General features: G+C 40.1%; 1 protein-coding gene across 3 annotated transcripts in view; it reads right to left on the bottom strand.

Annotated features, from left to right (window-relative positions):
- Positions 1–18,009, bottom strand: part of LOC126260886 (putative glycerol kinase 5) — a 351,198-nt gene that overhangs the window by 10,485 nt on the left and 322,704 nt on the right. For all 3 annotated transcript variants that reach the window (XM_049958329.1, XM_049958330.1, XM_049958328.1), the window contains 2 exons: positions 12,753–12,916; positions 6,147–6,280 (listed from right to left, as the gene is read on the bottom strand). In XM_049958329.1, coding sequence (XP_049814286.1) covers positions 6,147–6,280; positions 12,753–12,916 — 298 coding nt within the window. The remainder of the gene's footprint in view (positions 1–6,146; positions 6,281–12,752; positions 12,917–18,009) is intronic.

Raw genomic sequence — 18,009 nt, 5'->3', positions numbered from 1 at the left:
TTTCAACCTATGTCTAACCATGCCATTGCATATGCCTTGTCCCACCTTCCTGTGGATCGTCATCACAACATTGATAATAAAGGATTGCTTTGCTCTCATCTTGATATTGAAATGCAGGCCATGGTCAACGGTTTCCCAGTTATAAGCTCATGCATAACAGGCTGCCCAGATAAACCACTGTATTGGGCTTTGGACACACTATCTTTTCTTATGGTATCATCTCTCTGTTTTTTATGGTGTTTCGCTGCTATCCACAGAAGACCTCTCTCCCAGGTAGTCATTCCCATCACATTACAGCACCCAGTTCTATGCCATCTCCACCAGGGCCACTGGGAAGTTTCAAGCACTGAACTGTTAGCTGGGAGACGTGTTTTGGCCAGGGATTGATGGCAAAATTGTCTTTTTGTCACAGCTTGTGAGCAGTGTGCCCCACAACAGGCAGCTCCGAGGATGTCTCTGACCCCTGACCCACTCCAGACCAGCCATAGGAATGCATTCATGTAGATCTTGCAGGTCCCTTCTTGAATTGCTATTGCCACTTGGTTGTGGATGCATTTTGCATTTTCCTTACTTTCTCAGATGTGTGCTGATATCAGCTGACGTCACAATTCAACTGCTTTTGATGGTTTTTCTATTGAGTGGTTGCCTTTTACCTTAGTTTCCAATAATGTACACCAGTTCATTTCTCACACCTTTCAATTGTTTTGTTCCTGTCACGTCATTCCTCTGTCACGTCATTCATGGCTCTGTCATTCCACCCTCAATCAACTGGTAAAGAGGAACAGCTAGTGCATACACTCAAGTCCCAAATGAATAAGTTTGTTGTTGAGTCTTCATGCAACTGCTGTGGTAGGGTTCATTTGGCCGCTTCATTCCAATATCACCAGTGTGGGCATGAGAGTTTGTTCACCGGCCTAAGTGGGTACCGACCACTGTTGTCCACCACCATGGACGCCATCTTTGTGACATCCATATGGCCAATGGGCTGGTGGCATGCTACTTTGTTCAGTTGCACTCCCGCTCGCTGCCAGAAGCTACCAGTTCAAGGGTGTGGCTCCCTCACTGCAGCCGTCCCACTGCCCTCTGCCTCAAGCCCATTGTCTCCTGCTGTAGAGACACCCCTGTCCCATTGGCTGCCTCCTCTATGGCAACAGCCTGAGGTTCAAGCTTCCTGGCACTGCACACCAGTCTGTTTCTGGCCTCAGATCCATTGCCGCAGCCTGCTGTTCTGATCGGGCTGCCTCCCCAGTCCCCTTGCCATCATCTCCAGCAGGCCCATCTCTATCTTATCTGTAAGCTGTGCTGATGATATCAAAAAGCTGATCAGTAAACCCAATGTAACATGTATAGATTATCTGAAGAGAGCAAACCTAAATCATAATAGGGCCAGATCATCATTGAAACACTTCAAAGAGGTATGCCAACATGAAGTTCTTAAAATAGTCAAAGAAATGAAAAATTCATACAGTACAGATATTTTTAATATGTCAAACAATCTATTGAAAGAAATCATACATTACATTGCAGTACCATTAACATATTCTATAAACCTGTGTCTCATAGAAGGGTTTTTTCCTGATCCTCTCAAACTATCCAAGGTAACTCCAGTCTTTAAGAAGGGTGTCAAATCAGATCCTGCAAACTACAGACCAATTTCACTAATTCCAGTACTAGGAAAAGTGTTTGAAGGCATAATATATAAGCAGATGTATGAGTACCTAGAACTAACTGGTATGTTAAGTGCATCACAGTTTGGTTACAGAAAAGGAAGGTCAGCTATACATGCCATAGAGCTCTTAGTCAGAGACATTCTAGCAGCATTGGAGGACCATGCGCATGCACAGATAACCTTATGTGATCTGAGCAAAGCTTTTGACCACTCACTTCTGCTCTCTAAACTTGAGTACTATGGAATATGTGATAAAAGTTTAAAACTCATCAAATCATATGTCAATAAAAGGAACCAGGTGGTGAGTTCAGGAAGTCATCTGTCAAACATACTCGAGGTTCAACATGGAGTGCCACAGGGATCTAAACTGGGACCACTTCTCTTCCTTGTACACATAAATGACTTACCAGGAAATATAGATGTAAAGACATATATGTATGCAGATGACACAACTTTTCTATCTGTAAACCATGTACTTGATAACCTTGTAAGTGATATGAAATTGGCAAAAGAAAATGCAACATCATGGTTTAATGCCAATGGTCTGCCATTAAATGAGGAAAAGACCCAGAATATGTGGTTCAGTCTATCAAAGACTACAAAAATAGAAAAACAAAAGGCAAAGTTTTTAGGTATTGTACTTGACAACAGTCTAACATGGAACTCTCATGTTGATCACATAGTGGTTAGGTTGTCAAGAGTTATATATTTGTTGAAGAGACTGATGTGTTGTGTGACATTTGAGTACGTAAGGACAGCGTACTTCGCCTTTTTTCAATCTGTTTTAAGGTATGGGTTAATACTCTGGGGAAACAGCAGAAAAATAAATGAAATTATGGTGATCCAGAAGAAAGCAATCAGAATAATGGCTAAGGTAGATAATAGAACACATTGTAAACCATTGTCCATTAAATATAGAATTTTAACAGTAATTAATTTATATATTCTTGACAGTGTTAACTACATACTTGCTGAACTACCTAATTTAAGTGTAACAAATGAAAGGCATGGCTACTATACAAGAACGTGTACTTCTCTGCTGTTGCCACAAAATAGATTAGCTAAAACTAACAATAGTCATATGTATATGGCAATTAAAATATATAACAAATTGTCTAAAAATGGGTCGATCAAGCCTGACAAATTATTTAAAGATAATGTTCATAACTTCTTGTTAACTAATACATTCTATTCATTAGAAGAATTTTTAGAAATGCCCAATATCAACTTAAATATGTAAAAATTTATTTTGTAAAATTAATAGGTTGAGTGAACTGACGAAGTCTATTGCATGTAACAATGCTGAATGACTAATAAAGAATCTGAATCTGAATCTGAGTAAAAATTCCGAGCTCCATCGTAAGCACACTGGATACCTTAGGAAACTCGTTCCACTTAAATGGCTTAAAACCGAACATTGCAAAAAACCCATACGGTACATTTCAAAACCAAACATTCAAAATGTGTGGAACTTAAAATACAACATAACAATCAACTTATGGAAGAAGTTGACACAGTCATATTCCTAGGTCTAAATATGCACAAGAACATAATCTGGAATACACACATTGACTTCCTGCCCAACAACTTTGCAATGCAAATACTAGAAATTTCTGCTGACTTGAGTACACAAAAAAATGTTTATCACAGTTATTTTGAATCTGTTATTAGATATGGTATAATTGTCTGGGGAACTTCAAGTAGCATATCTCGAAAACTGAAACTGCAAAAGAAAATTGTCAGATACATGTGTACTGCAAAGCAAACAGAGTCTTGTCACCCATTATAGTGGAAACTACAAATCCTAACTGTTCCCTCCTTACACATTTATGAAATTATGATATCCCTACACAGAAGACAAAAGTTATTTGAGGAGACTCATTTTAATTACACTTATAACACAAGAAATAAAAATAATTTTATGCTACCCACACACCAGTTGAAATTATATGCACAGACTCCGACTGGCTCCACTGTATATGGGGATGATAATATATAACAATTTAATGGGCAAAAACATATTTAATATGATGCTAGAAATTTTAAAAACAAGGCTACGACAGGTTCTGTGGGAGAAATGAGGAATTCATAGAGGATGAAATGATAATTTGAGGAAGGGGTAATTAAGTGTTAGATTTTATTGTTGTTGTTGTTGTTGTGGTCTTCAGTCCTGAGACTGGTTTGATGCAGCTCTCCATGCTACTCTATCCTGTGCAAGCTTCTTCATCTCCCAGTACCTACTGCAGCCTACATCCTTCTGAATCTGCTTAGTGTATTGATCTCTTGGTCTCCCTCTACGATTTTTACCCTCCACACTGCCCTCCAATGCTAAATTTGTGATCCCTCGATGCCTCAAAACATGTCTTACCAACCGATCCCTTCTTCTAGTCAAGTTGTGCCACAAACTTCTCTTCTTCCCAATCCTATTCAATACCTCCTCATTAGTTACATGATCTACCCACCTTATCTTCAGCATTCTTCTGTAGCACCACATTTCGAAAGCTTCTATTCTCTTCTTGTCCAAACTGGTTATCGTCCATGTTTCACTTCCATACATGGCTACACTCCATACAAATACTTTCAGAAACGACTTCCTGACACTTAAATCTATACTCGATGTTAACAAATTTCTCTTCTTCAGAAACGATTTCCTTGCCATGGCCAGTCTACATTTTATATCCTCTCTACTTCGACCATCATCAGTTATTTTACTCCCTAAATAGCAAAACTCCTTTACTACTTTAAGTGTCTCATTTCCAAATCTAATCCCCTCAGCATCACCCGATTTAATTTGACTACATTCCATTATCCTCGTTTTGCTTTTGTTGATGTTCATCTTATATCCTCCTTTCAAGACACTGTCCATTCCGTTCAACTGCTCTTCCAAGTCCTTTGCTGTCTCTGACAGAATTACAATGTCATCGGCGAACCTCAAAGTTTTTACTTCTTCTCCATGAATTTTATTGTATGTATATATAATAAAATTCTATTATTATTATTATTATTATTATTATTATTATTATTATTATTATTATTATGCTGTTTGTCAACATCAGCTGTTCTGTGTTTATGGTGAAATTTTAATGAAATTTTGATGTGTCTCCTGTATCTGAAGCAAAAGATTCAGATTATGTATGTCATGAGACAAATAAACCACAATTCACAATATTTCCAGTACATAAGACAATTTTATTTTAACATAAAACGCAGCCCATAAACAGAGATATCTGAATAGTATGTTCTGCTTTAAAAGTACTGTCTCTATACTTAGAAAACTCATAGCATCATGAGTGGAAGAAAACACATAGGCATTTTCTACCAAGTTACAGTTCTCAAGGGAGGAGGCTTTATCTCAGTACAGCTAGGCCTGTTTGGCGACATTTTTGCTGAATAAAGGATTAATTGATTTTGAAAGTCCAGGAAGGAATACCAACAAGATGGAAAGAATAGATTACTACTCATCACACAGAGGAGGCAATAGGTCATAGATACTGGCACAATGAAAAAGATTGCTAAAATATTTGAGGTTTCAGACAAAGTTCCTCTTCTGAAGTAGAAAACAGATACACTTTCACAACTTTTCCTACCTTAAAAATAAAAGTAAATTCAGTTCATCCTTCAACTTTAGCTGAAAGGATAGTCAAGCAAATAAAACCCACTGGTGATAAAGATGCATCCATTGTCAAAATGTTATTGTATTTTATGATTTAGCCCAATTTTTGGATAACACACGTTTCAGATTATATTACATACTAGCTGTTGACAACCCACAGGCCTAAGTTTTTTATTCATTTTAAAAAGATTTATCCAATTCTAGTAAAGATAAATGATAGTTTCAGAAGAGGTGGTTGGATGCATATTCCTGGTTGGTACATCTCTTATCTTTAAAAGGAGAAATTAGTAAATAGTTTGTATTGTTTAAACAAAATTTAAAAGAGGTGTTTAGGTACCTTTGTGATCAGTGCTGGAAAGGGCTTAAAATATTTCCAAGAAGATGCAAGAGCATGTTCCAAATCCCACTTACACCAAGAAGTGGCAACTGATGCCAAAATGTTTTGTGATTCATTGTCCACAGAAAACTGATTTCCATGCAGTCTCCATGGACAGATTGAAAATCTCTCTGAATGACACCAGTATTATGTATGCCACACTGAACATTATGCTGAGAAGAAAAAAATGGAGGTGCTGAATAAGCAATAATATAAATGGTTTTACAGCCTGGTTCGCACCATTTCATGAAATTCCCTAATGAATGATATGAAACCAAGATTAATTATTTTATAACTGATCACCTGCAGTGGCGTAAAGCATTCCATGTTCAGTATTTTTTAGGACCGTCTCATTATGGCACTTATACAGTTAGTAAAGAAGAACTATAAACAATACTAGCAGTTTCTTACACACACAACAAAGACAAATTTATGGCACTGGGAAATGTAAATTTCCTTACATCACTTTTATTTATACAGTAACACACCTGCAGCAAGTCCAGCAAGGAAACCTGCCCCCAATGCTGATGTGTCTGCTGTTGTTGAACGTTCAACTTTGACACCTGTCAGGTCAGCTAGTAGTTGAGCCACAAATGTGTTTTGGGACACACCACCATCAATTCTGTAAAAAGAAAAATAATTTATGTGTGATTTTAAATTTTCCCAGCAGAGGAAGATTTTGAATATTTCTTCATTATTCAGTCAGGTGGCATTGTTCAGAAGCATTGATATTTCAGCAAGCTGTCTTCTTGCCATCTTCAGTTTGATGACTGGCAGTCTTCTGCAAGGTGCCATACTTATATTCCCTCCCCCTCTCCTATGGCAGCCTCTAGCCAGACTTCTCTGGGTGAGTATCTGTGATGAGAGAAGCATGCCGCCAGGGCAGGATCCACTGTGCTCACTCCTGCTGCCATTAACACTGGATGCAGGTCTCTGCCTTCACAATGTGTTCTGGTCCTTTTCATGCCATGATGGGAGCGGATTTACACACAGACTGTCACTGTGCTCAAGGCTGGTCTCACATATTGCTTATTTAAACCTGCTGTCAAATTTTCATTAGTTCATTGTGTAGTCAGATCTCTGCTGCCTCATTAGAATACAATCCCAGAAGGTGTTGGACCGTTGCGACAGCTTGGTGCCATTGTAATTCAGCACACGTCCATGGAAGGCTAGACAACCCAGATGGCACAGGAGAGATGCACAGTGAATAAATCCCATACAGACAATGAACAGCCGACAAAGGCCGCAGTACCAGAGCACTGCATTTCCCACTGGAATTTCATGAATTACAATGGCACTAAACTGTTTCAACCACCTTACACCTCCTGGGATTGTATCATAAAGGGGGCTGCAGAGTTATGGCTACACAATGAACTACAGTGGTTTTCATTTACACAAGGCCTGGGGCCCACCCTCAAGCATGGTCAAAGCACAACAACAGTCTGCGTGGAAATCTGCTCCCGCCATGGCAACTGAAGATGACAAGGACATGTTGTCACCACATCAGAATGCCTGAAAATAGCAAGAAGTTTGATTGCCAAAATTTTGCACCTTCTGGACAACATCACCTGGATAAATACCCAATAAATACTCAATTTAATTTATTTTATTAGTTAAATAATTTATCCTTGAATACCAGTTACCATATTGACTTTTTTGTTATGAATTGCTGACAGAAAAAAGAGAATTTAGTTTCACTATAAAACAATTATTTGGCAATCACGTTACATATCAATGACATCAGTTCTATGCACTGGCTACATTTAAATCTCGCAAGGGCTGGAAGATTCAATAACTAAATATCTTTGCCATTCTTGTGTAGAAAACACATATTTTGGCATAACTAAGTTTACTACTTCTTTATCAGTCAACTGTTATAAAATATAAATGTAGTAGAAAAGTTCTGGTAGGATATAAATAATTATGGATTAAAGAAGACCACTCTTCAAAAAGCACAAACATTGAGTCATCGATAGCTACATTCAACTTACTAGTTTTCAGAGCAATTCTTTTTCGAGATAGAGTAAAACACACACACACACACACAGGTGTGCACGTGCCTATATGGTGCTGGCTGAAAACAGTGCCAGCATTGCATTACAGCAAGTGAACTTAAATTGTGATGGGTGTGTCAGGTGGGGTGGGCAGAGGGAGAGAGGGGCAGAAGACAGGAAGAGTGATTGAGGTTGAGCGGCTAGTGCCTCAAAGAAAGGCAGCCCGTTTGCTGGCTATGAACGTGGGGGAGGGAGGGGTGGCACGTACAGGGGTTAACCATGTGATGCACAGCTGTTGGAGCCGGCAGGGCATGGTGCACACTTAAGGTGATGTGGGGACATTAATTGGGAGTGGGTGACAGGACAGAGGAAGAGGAAACTGTTTGGTGGAGCATGTGGGGACAGTAGGTTGCTAGAGACTGAGTCCAGGATGATTACAGGAGTGGAGAATATATTGTAAGTGTAACTCCCATATGTGTAGTTCAGAGAAGCTGGTGGTGTAGGTAAGGATTCAGAAGGGTGGTCATCTTTGTTCTTGGCAACAGTTTGGCAGTGGCCATTCATCCTAGCGGACAGCTGGTTGGTGCTATGTTATATGACATGGCTTGTTGCACAGGTTGCTCATCCTCTGGTGGGATAAGGCAAGCCTGTGATGGACAGGAGTACAAGGTGCTTTGTGCATGGATTGGGCAGGTCTCACACCTTGGTCTACCACAGGCCTGGATCCCTATTTGTCACTGTTGATGCTATACACCAACATCCCTCATGTCCATAACCTTCCCATTATCGAACTCTACTTCTCCCAATGTCCTTCAGACTCCAAACCCACCACTTCATTCCTTATACACCTTACTAGCTGTTCCCCGACACACAATAAACACAACACACAACTACTTCTCCTTTGAAAAGAAGATATATAAACTAATCTGTAACAAGGAGTACCTGTAACAGCTGACATCCCTTCCACACCACACCAAAAAATCCCTCACACACCACCTAAGCACCTGTGGACAACGTACCTGCAGTGATGAGGACTCCCTTGCCAAGTACGCTGAAGGTCTCATGAAAGACAAGCACTACCCCCAAACCTAGTCCAACTCCACCCATCCAGTATCTCCTACTCCAATCCGTCATTTGCCTATCCTACCCCATCAGAAGCCAGACCATCTGCGAGAGCAGCCACATCATATACCAACTCTACTGCATATGCTGCACAGCTTTTATGTCAGTATGACCAACAACCAGCTGTCTACGAGGATGAATCGCCACCACCAGACTGTTGCCAAGAACAAATTCCAACGGTTGCTTCACAAGTCAGGCCATGCCGATCTTTCCCTCCTCCACCAGTCTCTCTAAACTACTCGTGTGGGAGTTACCCTTACACATCCTCCACTCCAAATGTGCCTGATGTCCATAATTCTGGCCATTTTAATTTGTGCATCTGCTTGCTGGATCCAGACTCTGGGGGGAGGCGGTGGGGCACTGATCTGCACCTAGCTGTGAGGCAGTAGCACGAGTGCCCTTTCTGGCGGACAAGTGGTGCACACTTGAGATGAGGAGAAAGCAGTCAGCTCTGTGATTCGGTGTCCACAGACCTGGTTTGATTACTGAAACGGCATTGTGGGGCTTGGGCATAATAGGGCAAAGAGTTAATGGATGGTGCCTGTAACCAAATCATTGACCTGCAGCTTTTTCAAATATGAATTCCACATGACTTGTCTGAGTTATCAGTTTCAAAGGATTGCATTAAACAGTGTGTGGGTTTGTTGATCCAAAATGCAAATACCCAGTTATTGAGTGGACACTGTTCTTGTATGTTGGTTTGTGTTTTATCTTAGGTTTTTTTTATTAAGCTTTTTAGTTAATGTCACTGCCATACTTGGCGGCTATCTTGTGTGGGCATGGTCTCATGGGTGAAACTTTTGAATGGCATGCATGTGGATCTTGTTCCATTACTGCTGTAACCATGAGCACTTTGTTTCACTTTTGTGCCACGTGCTCACTATTGGGTTAGAAAAAGAATCTTGTAGTGAAGAAAGGTGTTGTGTGTGCAGCAACCAGGACTGGAATTGTGAGGAAACAGCCAGGCAGCAGGCTCCACAACCTAAACTATGAACTTTGTGTGCTGGGTTATGTGCACCGTTTACGGGCATGGGTCAAGGTCAGTGTTGTTGAGTTGATGCATAGTGTTTGCACAGGTTGCAGCCTACTTCAGACATTCCAGCATTGTACTATGGTACTGCTGTTGTTCTGTTGTTCAAACGTGTATGAAATCTTATGGGACTTAACTGCGAAGGTCATCAGTCCCTAAGCTTACACACTACTTAACCTAAATTAACCTAAGGACAAACCCACACACCCATGCTCGAGGGAGGACTCGAACCTCCGCCGGGATCAGCCGCACAGTCCATGACAGCAGCACCTTAGACTGTTGGCTAATCCCGCACGGCGCTGTTGTTCTGCTTGTCTTGCTTGAGTCTATAGCGAGTTGTTAGTTGTTCATTTTCTTTAACTTTGTGCTGATTGCAATAAGGGTTTTATATTGATATTTTACAACCTTGTGTGGGTGTGTGATTCCAGAAATTATGCATGTGTGCTGATCATGCAAGACTTTATTTATTCGGAATTCTTGTTGAGATTTTTATTTTCTGGTGTCACATGTGCAATACAAGTGAGAGGTTTGCTCGTCAGTAGTAGTGCTTCTGAAAGAATTATGCACCTCCGGCATTCTGGTGAAAAATGCCAGGAAGTATATTTATGGTTTTGTGAAAGTAAGTATGTGCAGAAAACTGATAATTTTCTAAGTTTTGATAAAGCACAGACTGCATGGCTTTTTTATACCGGTGATCACTGGTGTGTTTAATTCCAATTAGAAGCACTAATATAAGTATTTCGTTGCATCTCAATAGAATTGTCCCCTAGTTTTAAGTTTAGACGTGGTGCAGCACAATCCACTAGGCTATTGTTATACTTACTAGTTATGTAGCATAAGGAAACCTCTGAAAACCTAAGGGCTGTTGTGCTGGTCTACTTTAGAATATAACTATCTTAAGGCATGCCAAGCTACCTAAACTGTCCTGCATGAGAAATGAATTTCTTGGGCTGCTGATATTTTTGCATGCAGAAAGTGTATTGGGTAGCACTGTGCAGCCAAATTGGTGCATCAGGCACAAGTAGTTCCATGTTATGTGTGTTTTATCCAGTGGCGATAAGGGAGTAGGGTTCATTAATTGTTCTAAGCATCATGGTGGCGTAATTCTTGAGGCAAGGACAGACTACATAACCTATGGATTCACTTGCTTTGGTTATTGTATTGCGGAAGCCTGTTGATAGGGAAACTTGGACAGTGGCATTAATTATCAATAGCTCAGGGAATACTATCACGTCATTAAAGTTCAATTTTTTAAGTAATGACAACATACAGAGTCAGTTTTGAAATTTCTTTTTTTAAAGTGAGAATCTGTAGATTTTGGAAAGATTTTTTAAAATATTTTATTTCTTCAGGGCTATATAATTTTGTTAATAGTGCATGATTAAACTTTGATCTTTTGGCATCAATTTCGAAATTTTTAAAATGAGAATTTGTGTATCTTAGAAAGTTTTTATGGCTACACAAATTTATTAATACTGGTTTATGAAACTTTAAAATTAATATCCCTTCTGAATGTTCTTGATATAAAATTGTCTTATCATTCCATATTCATCTCACATGCCGCACTGTGTGTCATATGTAAGAGATTGATGACGTGACTGGGCAGTGGTTCTTACACCAAACTCAGTTACAGGTCTTTGACCATTACTGGAGGATAGCGGTGTCCAACATCGACTTCCAAGCTGTTGGTCCTGCAGCCATGATGGAATCTCTATGGTAGCCTGAAAAATTATTGAACTCACCACACGCAAATGTTTCAATAAATGAGATACAGCTCAACCTAGTTAGTTAATGAAAGACCAGTCCTCCATTCCTAACCACTAAAATTTCAGTTCACTGCAACTGCCCTGGCCTCAATCTCCACTCTTCCTCCAACCTATCCACTCTCAACCAATTAACATCCCACATTATCTTCTGCAGGCACCACCCCACACCTGCTCCAATGACTGTGCATCATATGGCCAGCCCATGTGCATGCCACCCTTCTCTCCTGCACACCTAGCTGGGAAAGTGCCTACCTCCCTCTGAGCCACTAGCCACCCACTCCAATCCCTCTACCTGCCTCCCACCTCTCTATCCCTCTACCCGTCCCACCTGACTCTACCCCCAACACAACCTAGTCCACCTGCTGAAATGCAGCCCTGGCACTGTTCGCCCAGCTGGAAACATATAGGGACATAGGCAGATGCATGTGTTTTACTCTAGCTCGAAAAAGGATTACTCTGAAAGCTAGTAAGTGTTCTTTCTTTTTGTGTGTGCCTATTGATGACTTAATGGTTCTGCTAATTGGTAAGTGGTCTCCTTTAATCCAAATGTAATATAATACACTAATTTCTGGATAACGTTTTACTTCTGCAGGTCCATTTTATATCATATACTAAAATCCAATACTGAGTGTTAAAATCAAGTCAAATTTTAATTTCATAATTTGCTAATACATAACAGAAGCATACTGATGCGATTTTGTACCAGTTTAATATATGAGAACCATGACAACAATTCTCTCTCCTTCTATTAGTTTTCTAAGTAATCTGATAAGAAAACCCATTTTAAAATTTTTCTTGGTACATATTACATAGCAGTCAATCAACTATGAACTACTGACTGAGTGTATCCTGTAACAATAGCTATATCCCATGAGTGCACATACTGCACTAAATGGTGTGACAAGAATCAGAGCAGGTATTACTTCTCTGAGGATTACCCCTCTCCATCACCATTTCACACTTAAACATGGCAGGCCCTTGTGAGGCTAGGGGGTGATGAACCCAAAACATCAAAGTTTGGTGTTCATGATCCCAATAATTTAAGAAAATATGACTAGAATGACAGTCACTGGTGTGTTCTCACCCATGGACAGCGCTACTCAACCAGAGCCCAAAGAACCATTCACTAATTACATGGACTATCAAAGTCATATTTTATCACACTTACTTGCTGCTACTTACCGTATACTAGTACATGTGTAATTGGCCTCTTCTTTCAGTGCTTCATATAACTGCAGCACTCGGAAAACCAAGCTTTCCAAAATGGCTCTAACTATATGTGCTCTTTCTGTTTGTGGAGTTACACCAAGGAATCCTGCAGTTGCTTGGGGATTGTTCACTGGTGCCTACAAATTATAATGGTTTGGAAACTCATTATACAACTGCAAAGAAAAGTATTGATTTACATCTAGCCTATACAGTGTAATATGGTTTATAACTACAAACACTGACATTGGTGACCATCAATCAAGAGACATTTAATATAAAATTAATAATGGTCTCTGATGAGTCCAACAAGAGAGTAAAGAAATGTCTTTTAGTTCGTGAATAACAATCCATCATCTCTCCGTACTTTTGCCTTTTAGCTTGTTGTTACAGTAAGTATTACAGAGTGAAAGCTCTATCATCTGTGTTATTGATATCAAAATGCTGAACTTTCTTTGTTCACACGATTGTTAGACTCAAACACAAACTTCTGACAACTGCAAATATGACTCAATATCACAGAAGTATTTCTGATCTTTCTCAAAAACATACAAGGTCAGTACTTATGGACCTCTGACAACTGACACTTCACCATACATGGTGCATTCCAAGTAACTGATAGCTCATAAAGAATATCAAAGACTACAGCTCACCGAAGTGTACTTTGTGAATTAATGGTCCTAGTACATGTTCATGACAAAATTATATCATCTTCACTAACATTCATTTTGAAATTACAAGAGGGAAGCTTTCAGGTGTGCTAATATGTTTATTGGAGACCATCAGCATTATGATTTAGTTAAAATATTGAAATTATACGATTTTAAAGAAAAAACAGCTTAGTTACAGATTTATTTTTTATTCATAAATTAGGAGGCAATATTCTTAGTTCTATTGGTTCATACCAACAATGAGTTTTGTGTCTGATTTGTAACATACACTCCTGGAAATTGAAATAAGAACACCGTGAATTCATTGTCCCAGGAAGGGGAAACTTTATTGACACATTCCTGGGGTCAGATACATCACATGATCACACTGACAGAACCACAGGCACGTAGACACAGGCAACAGAGCATGCACAATGTCGGCACTAGTACAGTGTATATCCACCTTTCGCAGCAATGCAGGCTGCTATTCTCCCATGGAGACGATCGTAGAGATGCTGGATGTAGTCCTGTGGAACGGCTTGCCATGCCATTTCCACCTGGCGCCTCAGTTGGACCAGCGTTCCTGCTGGACGTGCAGACCGCGTGAGACGACGCTTCATCCAGTCCCAAACATGCTCAATGGGGGACAGATCCGGAGATCTTGCTGGCAAGGGTAGTTGACTTACACCTTCTAGAGCACGTTGGGTGGCACGGGATACATGCGGACGTGCATTGTCCTGTTGGAACAGCAAGTTCCCTTGCCGGTCTAGGAATGGTAGAACGATGGGTTCGATGACGGTTTGGATGTACCGTGCACTATTCAGTGTCCCCTCGACGATCACCAGTGGTGTACGGCCAGTGTAGGAGATCGCTCCCCACACCATGATGCCGGGTGTTGGCCCTGTGTGCCTCGGTCGTATGCAGTCCTGATTGTGGCGCTCACCTGCACGGCGCCAAACACGCATACGACCATCATTGGCACCAAGGCAGAAGCGACTCTCATCGCTGAAGACGACACGTCTCCATTCGTCCCTCCATTCACGCCTGTCGCGACACCACTGGAGGCGGGCTGCACGATGTTGGGGCGTGAGCGGAAGACGGCCTAACGGTGTGTGGGACCGTAGCCCAGCTTCATGGAGACGGTTGCGAATGGTCCTCGCCGATACCCCAGGAGCAACAGTGTCCCTAATTTGCTGGGAAGTGGCGGTGCGGTCCCCTACGGCACTGTGTAGGATCCTACGGTCTTGGCGTGCATCCGTGCGTCGCTGCGGTCCGGTCCCAGGTCGACGGGCACGTGCACCTTCCGCCGACCACTGGCGACAACATCGATGTACTGTGGAGACCTCCCGCCCCACGTGTTGAGCAATTCGGCGGTACGTCCACCCGGCCTCCCGCATGCCCACTATACGCCCTCACTCAAAGTCCGTCAACTGCACATACGGTTCACGTCCACGCTGTCGCGGCATGCTACCAGTGTTAAAGACTGCGATGGAGCTCCGTATGCCACGGCAAACTGGTTGACACTGACGGCGGCGGTGCACAAATGCTGCGCAGCTAGCGCCATTCGACGGCCAACACCGCGGTTCCTGGTGTGTCCGCTGTGCCGTGCGTGTGATCATTGCTTGTACAGCCCTCTCGCAGTGTCCGGAGCAAGTATGGTGGGTCTGACACACTGGTGTCAATGTGTTCTTTTTCCATTTCCAGGAGTGTATATTTGTGAACTTGGATATTACTAACTTTGATATTACTATGTGTTTAATCAGTGAGGTACACTTATGTTCATACATAATGTCAGGGAAAAAAAAGATACGAAGTAACTGGGTGTGACATATGTTTCATATTGTATTTATAATCAATTAGAACATTATTGGTTATAATATGAAAATAGTATTACTTTAAATACATGCAATATTTCAAAAAACCTTATACATATGTCTCACAAGGTAATGAGTGCTATCGATAGCAGATCTCAAGTTGATTCCATATTTCTAGATTTCCACAAGGTTTTGACTGTATTCATCAGAAATAAGTTCTAATCAGGTGGCGTGTTGTCAAGTACTGTCTCAATCGTGTGACAGGTTTGTTGGAACATGACAAATTATTGTTTGTGTTTTTATGTGTCTGTAAATTGTCTGCCATGATAATGTTGGCGTAAGAGCATTACTATGTTTCGGATTTAGCAAAAAAAGAAGGTTGTTGCTCTAATGTTACTGTAATTCAATTTTCATTGTGAAAGAAAACAATATACAATACATGGATAAGTGTGAGTTAAATTGAGTTCTTAATTACTATAGTTCACAACAAATTGGTGATCCCGACATGATTGGTGAGACGACAATATTTGGAACATGATTTGTGTCAAAATTTTTAATGTAACAATGAAAACAATCAATTATTGATAAAATTATTTAATTGGATAGATAAGAAATCTACTCATCAAGTGGCGGCAGAGCAAACACATAAAAGACTGTTGTGATTGGCAAGCTTTCAGAGTCAGTGACTTCTTCTTCAGGAAGAAGGGTTGAAGGGCAAGGAAGAAGGGTGAAGAAAAAGGACCAGAGAGGTCTAGGAAAAGGGGTAGATTTTGGGAAAGTCACCCAGAATCGCAGGTCAGGGGAGACTTACTGTACATGTTGAAAAGGAAAGACTGATTGTTGGGGACTGCATTGGAAGAGATTTGAAAACCTTTTCAACATGCGTCTGCACGTTGCTCATGCGACACAAGAGTTGTTAACTTTGTTTGGCTGGGATGTTTTAAACCACTGTTCTCACAGCCCTGATCTCCCACCTAGTGACTATCATCTGTTCACTAAACTGAAGAAACACTTTTGTGGAAAACACTTTTCTGATGACGACAAAGTGAAAATTGAAGTGAAGAAGTGGCTGAAAAAGGTGGCAGGAGATGTCTGTGACACAGGAATCAAAAAATTTGTCTCAAGGGTGAAAAAATGCATTGAGGTAAATGGTGATTATGTGGAAAAATAATGCAAGACCTATACTACCATGCTTGTAAATTTTATTAAAGTAAATTCATTTTTTGTACTTCAAAATATTCTTGTAACCTTACTTCCCGGATTAGCCTCTTACTATCTGTAGTCATTCTTGATCTTTGATGCTTCATTACAGAAACACTAATGTTAACACAATTGCAAAAATGGTTTATGGCTAACCCATCAGGATACTGGGTGTTTTTTCAAGAGTATAGCACAAAAATGGATGCAGACTTAACTCAATTTGTTTCACAACTGAAATAGTATACGAATTATCTGAAACCTGTACAATATCTCCACAAAGCAAAGGAAACACCATGCGTACACAAAGACCACACCAACTTAAAACACATGTTTGTGAGGGATGACTGAGGAGGCATTGGAGCCTTTATACCAAGTAACTGAAAGGACTCCAAAATTTTTTGGACTTGAAATGAAAGAGCAGGTAAAGACTATCTCCACTGCCCATTTAAAACTCACATATCTGATAAATGAGAATGACAAAAAGCCTGAAGACACTACAGTTTAATCATCAGCCTAGGATTGACAACCAAACTCTGTAGAGGGTCAAAAACAAGAAGTAACATGCTCTGGTAATGAAATTTGATTTCCAGCAATATGGGTTGAAGTTCTAAACTGCTTATGCTACTAAAATGGGGTGATTGAATATGACAAATTACTATTTGTATTTGTATGTGTCAGCAAAATGTTTGCTGTGATAATGTTGGTATAATAATGTTATGATATTTGCAATTCAACAATAAGGTTGTTACTCTGTTATTATTGTAATTCAATTTTGATTGTGTACAAGAAAATAAAATAAATTGAAATGTCCAAGTTAAATTGAGTCCTTAGTGAATGTAGTGTGCAACAGGTTCAATATTTTCCTATGAGAGAGCTCATAGTCCATATTAATTGTCAGGAAGTCATTGAGTGAAGCTGTAGTTTTTCCTGTAGTTCCCAAAGAGAATGTTGTAGGCCATGTGCTGTTCTTAATGAATATAAACAAGTTGGGGGAGAATCTTAGCATCTGTCTTATACAGTTTGTATGTAACGCTGTTATTTAGAATCTACTAAAATAATCATAAGGTCAAAACAAATTGTAAAATGATTTGGACAAGATACCTGCATGGTGTGAAAAGTGGCAATTAGCACTTAACAATAAAAACAGTGTCATGTCCTCTGAATGAACACTAAAAAAATTCCATAAAAATTTGGTTACTTTATAAACCTCATAAATTCAAAATTTGTCCAGTCAGCTAAAGACATAAGAATTACAAATGTGAAGAACTTAAATTGGATTATCACAATGAAAAAGTTCGGGGTGGGGGGAAGAAACTAAATGGTCGGTGTACACAATACTTGTCCATTTGCTTCTCAAGTACTACCGCATGATATGGGATCCTTACCAGGTAGGTCTGATGGAGGACAATGAAAAAGTTCGAAGAATGGCAGCTCATTTTGTATTATCATGCTGTGATAAGTGAATCTGGGAGCAACTATTAAAACAATGGCTTTTTGTTGCACCAAGATACTTTCATGAAATTTCATTCACTAACTTTCTCCTTGAAATGCCAAAATATTTTGCTGACT

Source organism: Schistocerca nitens, chromosome 5 (assembly GCF_023898315.1).
Source record: "Schistocerca nitens isolate TAMUIC-IGC-003100 chromosome 5, iqSchNite1.1, whole genome shotgun sequence".
Lineage (NCBI taxonomy): Eukaryota > Metazoa > Arthropoda > Insecta > Orthoptera > Acrididae > Schistocerca > Schistocerca nitens.
This window is presented reverse-complemented; position numbering and strand designations above follow the sequence as displayed.